Raw genomic sequence first — 7944 nt, forward strand, 5'->3', positions numbered from 1 at the left:
ATCCCCCTATACTGTGTATAACACTCGGGAGACACCCCCCCTGTACTGTGCATAACACTCAGGAGACCCCCCTGTACTTTGTATAACACTCGGGAGAACCCCCTGTACTGTGTATAACACCCGGGAGACCCCCATGTACTGTGTATAACACCTGGGAGAACCCACTGTACTGTGTATAACACCCGGGAGACCCCCATGTACTGTGTATAACACCTGGGAGACCCCCCTGTACTGTGTATAACACTCGGGAGACCGCCCTGTACTGTGGATAACACTCGGGAGACCCCCCTGTACTGTGTATAACACTCAGGAGACCCGCCCTGCATTGTGTATAATATATTCGGGAGACCCCCCTGTACTGTGTATAACACTCAGGAGACCCCCATGTATTGTGTATAACACTCGAGAGAGCCCCTCCCCCTGTACTGTGTATAATATTCGGGAGACCCCCCTGTACTTTGTATAACACTCGGGAGACCCCCCCTGTACTGTGTACAACATTCAGGAGACCCCACCTGTACTGTGTATAACACTCGGGAGACCCACCCCCCCCCTATACTGTGTATAACACTGGGGAGACCCCTCTGTACTGTGTATAACACTTGGGAGACCCCTTTGTACTGTGTATAACACTAGGGACCCCCCTCCCCTGTACTGTGTAAAACACTAAGGAGACCCCCCCATGTACTGTGTATAACACTAAGGAGACCTCCCCATGTACTGTGTATAACACTCAGGAGACCCCCCTGTACTGTGTATAACACTCGGGAGACCCCCCTGTACTGTGTATAACACTCAGAAGACCATCCTGTACTGTGTGTAACACTCAGGAGATCCCCCTATACTGTGTATAACACTCGGGAGACCCCCCCATGTACTGTGTATAACACCAAGGAGACCCCTCGGTACTGTGTATAACACTCGGGAGACCCCCTCTGTACTGTGTATAACACTAGGGACCCCCCCCCTGTACTGTGTAAAACACTAAGGAGACCCCCCCCATGTACTGTGTATAACACAAAGGAGACCCCCCCATGTACTGTGTATAACACTCAGGAGACCCCCCTGTACTGTGTATAACACTCGGGAGACCCCCCTGTACTGTGTATAACACTCGGGAGACCCCCCCCCCCATGTACTGTGTATAACACTCGGGAGACCCCCCCCCCCCTGTACTGTGTATTACACTCGGGAGACACCCCCCCTGTACTGTGTATAACACTCGGGAGACGTCTCTGTACTGTGTATAACACTCGGGAGACCCCCCTGTACTGTGTATTACACTCTGGAGACGTGTCTGTACTGTGTATAACACTCGGGAGCCCCCCCTCCTGTACTGTGCATAAGACTAAGTAGACCCCGTGTACTGTGTATAAGACTCGGGAGACCCCCCTGTTTTCTATATAACACTCGGGAGACCCCCCTGTACTGTGTATAACACTCGGGGGACCCCCCCCTGTACTGTGTATAACACTAAGGAGACCCCCCCCCTGTACTGTATATAACACTCGGGAGACCCCCCCCTGTACTGTGTATAACACTCGGGAGACCCCCCCTGTACTGTGTATAACACTCAGGTGACCCCACCTGTACTGTGTATAACACTCGGGAGACCCCCCCCTGTACTGTGTATAACACTAAGGAGACCCCCCCCCCTTGTACTGTGTATAACACTCGGGAGACCCCCGCTGTACTGTGTATAACACTCGGGAGTCCCCCCCCTGTACTGTGTATAACACTCGGGAGACCCCACCTGTACTGTGTATAACACTCGGGAGACCCCCCCGTACTGTGTATAACACTGGGGAGACCCCTCTGTACTGTGTATAACACTAAGGAGGCCCCCCCTGTACTGTGTATAACACTCGTGAACCCCCCCCCCCTGTACTGTGTACAACACTCAGGAGACCCCCCTGTACTGTGTATAACCCTCGGGAGACCCCCCCTGTACTGTGTATAACACTCGGGAGTCCCCCCTGTACGGTGTATAACACTAAGGAGACCCCCCTGTACTGTGTATAACACTTGGGAGACCCACCTGTACTGTGTATAACCCTCGGGAGACCCCTGTACTTTGTATAACACTAAGGAGACCCCCCTGTACGTTGTATAACACTAAGGAGACCCCCCTGTACTGTGTACAATACTCGGGAGACCCCCCCCATTACTGTGTACAACACTCGGGAGACCCCCCCTGTACTGTGTACAACACTCGGGAGACCCCCCTGTACTGTGTATAACACTCGGGAGACCCCCCCTGTACTGTGTGTTACACTCAGGAGACCCCCCTGTACTGTGTATAACCCTAGGGAGACCCCCCCTGTACTGTGTATAACACTAAGGAGACCCCCCTGTACTGTGTATAACACTCGGAAGACCCCCCTGTACTGTGTATAACACTCGGAAGACCCCCCTGTACTGTGTATAACATTAAGGAGACTCCCCCTGTACTGTGTATAACACTCGGGATATCCCCCTGTACTGTGTATAACACTAGGGAGACCCCCCCTGTACTGTGTATAACCCTCGGGAGATCCCCCTGTACTGTGTATAACCCTCGGGAGATCCCCCTGTACTGTGTATAACACTCGGGAGACCCCCCCTGTACTGTGTGTTACACTCAGGAGACCCCCCTGTACTGTGTATAACCCTAGGGAGACCCCCCCTGTACTGTGTATAACACTAAGGAGACCCCCCTGTACTGTGTATAACACTCGGAAGACCCCCCTGTACTGTGTATAACACTCGGAAGACCCCCCTGTACTGTGTATAACATTAAGGAGACTCCCCCTGTACTGTGTATAACACTCGGGATATCCCCCTGTACTGTGTATAACACTAGGGAGACCCCCCCTGTACTGTGTATAACCCTCGGGAGATCCCCCTGTACTGTGTATAACCCTCGGGAGATCCCCCTGTACTGTGTATAACACTCGGGATATCCCCCTGTACTATGTATGTATAGAAAAGGCGGACAAGGAGAGACCAGAAAGTGACTTTTAGTGGAGCCTATCATGGATCCAGTACAGCAGACCATAGAGTCTCCTGGCTCTGACATAATCCGTTAGGATAATCTTTACTTCTGTTACAGCAGAATTATGGTCAAAAGTCAAAAACCTCAGTACAAAGGTTTGTGTAGATGTTCAAGTTCTTCTTATCTTCAGAACATCCATCATGATCTCCATTGTCATAGACGTCCAGCTCTGACACCAGGGGCGGGAGGACGCGTCTATTGGCCTAATGAAAGAACAAAGATATATCACTTCATACATCCTCATCAAGTGGCTGCTACATGTCTACAAGACTGGGCCCATCCTGGAATGATCCATAGCTAACTGTCCGTAGCAGTGATGATACCACATGGACATCGGCCTAGATGGGAATATCTTATGGACATTGATCACTAGTATAGAAGTGATAGGTTTCCATCTATGTGGCAGAGTATAGACTATCAGGACTTACAGGTTCGGTAGGTTACAGGTCGTCTTGGTCAAAATTCAAGAAGAACTTCTTATCCTTGGGGACGAAGTGCAGAGTAGTCAGGACAGGTCAAGAATGAAAGCTGCAAAAAGAAATCTCTGGATTATCTTCATTGGAAAGTCTCACATTAGGTCATATAATCCAACGCAAAAGCCAAAAATCAGGCAGTGTATGTTATAAATATATTTTATGAGCTCCCCTAATGCACTTTTCCAAACTAAGAGGAAACCAGCAGTAGCATCAACTTAGCTCTAGACATGTAATAGTAAAATAGTGTGTGATATCGGGACAAGAGAAGTCACTGGACAAGTTCTGAAGACTCCGATCTGCAGAATCTCAGATCTCCCTGATGTTGTCCTTGTCACAATGTACTGATGTGCGTTCCACCTACCTCAGAACTCATCCTCATCGACCTGGGTTGAAGCGTCAACCATAAAGGAATGGTCCATGGGTTTCACATGGATCAAGGTGACTTTCGGCCCAAGGCTGAGCTCTTCCTCTGTGACTTGGCATCCGAAGTCCTTGGTGCTCGGTCTGTTGGGAGCTGGCGTGGAAGGAGTCACCTCCACTGATTCCCGGCACTACAGAGGAAACATAAGAGAAAGCTGATGATGATGTGTGGATCACGAGTCCAGTCACTTGTGAATGAGATGCTGAGATACACGACACGTATCACCAGGCTGAGATACATGTCCTAGACTGAGATCTCCTCACCATGCAGAAGAGGCTCCTCAGCCTTTTTCTCCATCTTGATCCAGTAGATCTTCTTTTCTCTGGTTCATCCTGTTGAGAATTTGGATACACAGAAATTTAGAGTGATAGAAAGCAAATGAATCCTCCATTCAGCTATAAACATGGGTCCAGATTTACTATGGAAAAGCACCAAAACTTGTACACACAGCGGACACCACACACTAAATCTGTAAATCATGTACTTGATAACACGCTAGACACAATATAGTAATGGCCTCCTTACCGATCTAACAATCCAGCAGGGCTCAGGGGACTCCGGCATCAGCTCTCCTGGTCCATCATCAGTAGCAGCAAAATTATAGAACCCAGGAGAAGGACCTAGCTGTGGGACATAAAAATAGAAACATTACTTTCACATCAATGACATCTTATTGATAAGATGTCATGGAGGATGTGAACCCCAGATAACCCCAATATCACATGTTATGTATAATGTGGTGATGGCTGATGACGTCTCTAGAATTATTTACCCCGTCCTTGTAGGATTTAATCCAAGTGTGTTCAGCCTCCGGCTCCAGTGTCCTGCGGGTCAGAACTTGGACATGGGTGCGCCCAGTAAGATTATCCTATTGGGGAGAGAGAAGAACAGAATTTCGGGTCAGTGAAATTATTTGTGGTTCCACATGATGAAGACGTCTCCAGAAGTTATCATGCAAAGTAGCCATAGACCTTCAGGAGCGGAGATGGTGGAGACCACTAGTGGAGTATAGGAGGACATTGGTGGAAAGAGACATTGATATAACCAGAAATGAGTAAAGATGTAGTAGACGGCTCAATATCACATAGTCTATCTCTCAGAGCATTATGGGTAATACCAGGCTGTATACTGCAGTGATATCACGCTAGAACCTGGGTAAATGGAGAAAGTTTCTATTGCTTTGGTATCCAGTACACACATCCGCCACTCTCTTATATTCTGGGAGTTACTCATATATGAGTATATCAACTTCTGATAGGACAGCCAAAAATATTTCAGCCTATAGTAAAGACATTTGCATAATAGTGTCCAGGTGGTGACCTCATACCTGTCATATACATCCAGAGGTCCAAGTTAGCCTGACATATGCCAAACTATGTCCCATTGTCCGCCTTTTTACTATACAATAAAATCTACTGATCTTTTTTTTTTTATTTAAGACCCCGTCCACTTGTCTAGTTGCTGTCCATAGTTGACAAGTGGAGAAAGGAGTTGCAGTTTTTGATGCTAATTTGTGACACATGAGATTTTAGGACTTTTTTGTTCAATTCATAGAAAAACTGAATTAATTAGTGAGATCCTAATATTAAATCTGCCATCAAATTCCATCCTGATAAACCAGGATCATTTACTCATACACACATGTGTTATCCATGGCCTCCTTCCTTCTAAAATCAACCTTTAGAATTCTGCTGATGAGCCAGAAGCGATCGGGGGGGGGGGGGGGTGTGGGTATTACCAGTGTCCCTCTGTGCTGTTACTTCACAGACCGTTAACCAGTCTCCTCCCCAGGTGGGAATTGCTGGGGGAGAAGGAGGTGGGGAAGACAGTGTAATAGTCTGTGAAGCTGCAGCACAGAGAGTCTCTGGTAACAACCCCAAGAGTTCTATAGGCTCATTGGCATAATTGTAAAACTTGAATTTAGAAGGAAGGAGGCCATAGATAACAAATATAAGAATATTGCCACAGTCACGGTGCCTGGATCTAACGTACAGCGGACACCAGGTAACTATTACACCTAAATTTGTAAATCATGTACTTGATAACAAGCTCTAGTTTATCTTGAGTCTATTAGAGAATATTAGTAAATCTGCCCTATTGTCTATAAGTCGTGTGTGGATCATAGAGGAGAAGAGACATTACCGTGATGATGCAGTCCAAGTCTAGCGGCGATGTTTCTGTACTATACTCAGGAGCCGGATCCAGGGGTAGGAAATTCTCCTGTCAATACATATTTATTGTCAAATTCAAATCATTTTCCCTCAATTCATCATCACCTCCATCATCATCATCAATAGCATCAGCAGCAGTTATGGGACATGGTGAGTCCATGACTATATAGTAATGGCCTCCTTACCGATCTAACAATCCAGCAGGGCTCAGGTGACTCCGGCATCAGGTCTCCTGGTCCATCCTGTGCAGCAGCAGCCAAATTATAGAAGGCTGGGGAAGGACCTAGCTGTGGGACATAAAAATAGAAACATTATTTTCAGATCACTGACATCTTATTGATAAGATGTCATGGAGGAGGTGAACCCCAGATAACCCCAATATCACATGTTATGTATAATGTGGTGATGGCTGATGACGTCTCTAGAATTATTTACCCCGTCGTTGTATGATTTTATCCAAACGCGCTTAGCCTCCGGCTCCAGTGCCCTGCGGGACAAGACTTGGACACGGTTGCGCCCAGTAAGTTTATCCTATAGGGGAGAGAGAAGAACAGAATTTCGGGTCAGTTAAATTATTTGTGGTTCCACATGATGGAGACGTCTCCAGAAGTTATCATGCAAAGTAACCATAGACCTTCAGGAGCGGAGATGGTGGAGACCACTAGTGCAGTATAGGAGGACATTGGTGGAAAGAGACATTGATATAACCAGAAATGAGTAAAGATGTAGTAGACGGCTCTAGAACATCTTCAATATCACATAGTCTATCTCTCAGAGCATTATGGGTAATACCAGGCTGTATACAGCAGTGACAGAGAAAGTAAATGGAGAAAGATTCTATTGCTATGGTAACCAGTACACACATTCGCCATCTTTCTTTTAGAGTAAATTATACAATTTTTCTTCACATAAAGTTTATAATTTTAAACTGTTATCAGCAAGGGGAGTGTAAGAATGAGTCTGGGGGTGACATATTATAACTCGTGCACAGTAGATACAGGGTTTATATCTTCCCCTTACCCTCCCAGACTCCTCAATGTCACCCTAATGACAGATCTAGGAACCTCAGTATAACCAGGAATGGGTGGAGGGGACCTCTGAACCTGGACATAATGCCACCATGTTTTATAATATGTCCTTTAGGGACAGGGGTCTGGGGGTAAATCTTCTTCCTGCTCCTCTGGACACACAGCGCTATCAATAATGTCCCAAATGTAGAACAGAAACCAAAAAATGAGAGCAGATATTCCCTAGGATCAGTGTCGGACTGTCCCACCAGAGGATCGGAGGATCCTCCGGCGGGCCCAGGCTCCAACCTTATGCTGGATTACAAAGATACAGCAGAAGACAACTAAATTTGGAAGCTGGAAGGGTCTTTTTTTTAGTTGAATGTGAAGAGGGTCCTCCAGAATAATGTTATCTGGTGGGCCCAAGGAGCCCCAGTATGACACCCCCCAGGATTCCCCTTATCTACATTACAATCTGACCATCTATTTCCTGATGTCTAAATTTCACCACTAACAATAATCCTGATATCCATCAGTAAATAAAGTCTACTTACAAAGAATCTTTCCATCATTCGTCAGTAAAACAGCAACAAAATCTCCTCTTCACTCTCCGCTCCTCTACTATACAACCCTCAGAGAATTAAGGGTACAGAGCGGGAGTTATATAGCAGTGATGACATCACAGCGGGTATGACGTCATGTTTAGAACTCAGTTGAATGGGGAGGATTCTGATTCCATGGCAACTCAGTACAGGGAGCGGCCATCTTGTATAATACATGATGGAGACATGATAAATGTATATTAAATATGGCAAATTTAACCCTATTGACTCTC

General features: G+C 46.5%; 1 protein-coding gene across 1 annotated transcript; it reads right to left on the reverse strand.

Moving 5' to 3' along the window:
* Positions 1-2983: 2983 nt before the first annotated feature.
* On the reverse strand, positions 2984-7678 carry LOC140076444 (uncharacterized). The gene is made up of 10 exons (XM_072122973.1): positions 7664-7678; positions 6538-6633; positions 6288-6389; positions 6074-6151; positions 4704-4799; positions 4457-4555; positions 4195-4263; positions 3872-4061; positions 3463-3562; positions 2984-3237 (listed from the first exon to the last, which is right to left on the reverse strand). The coding sequence occupies exons 1-8, from the start codon at positions 7676-7678 to the stop codon at positions 3873-3875; spliced, it is 744 nt and encodes a 247-aa protein (XP_071979074.1). The 3' UTR covers positions 2984-3237; positions 3463-3562; position 3872.
* Between the last annotated feature and the right edge of the window lie 266 nt (positions 7679-7944).

Source organism: Engystomops pustulosus, chromosome 9 (assembly GCF_040894005.1).
Source record: "Engystomops pustulosus chromosome 9, aEngPut4.maternal, whole genome shotgun sequence".
Taxonomy (NCBI): Eukaryota; Metazoa; Chordata; class Amphibia; order Anura; family Leptodactylidae; genus Engystomops; species Engystomops pustulosus.

Bases quoted from the DNA above. Each gene is read 5' to 3' on its own strand.
- LOC140076444 (XM_072122973.1), bottom strand. The intron at 4,800-6,073 runs GTAATGTCTCTT...TCTCCCCAATAG, and splicing joins ACTTGGACTGCATCATCACG to GATAATCTTACTGGGCGCAC. The intron at 4,556-4,703 runs GTAAATAATTCT...TATGTCCCACAG, and splicing joins TTAAATCCTACAAGGACGGG to CTAGGTCCTTCTCCTGGGTT.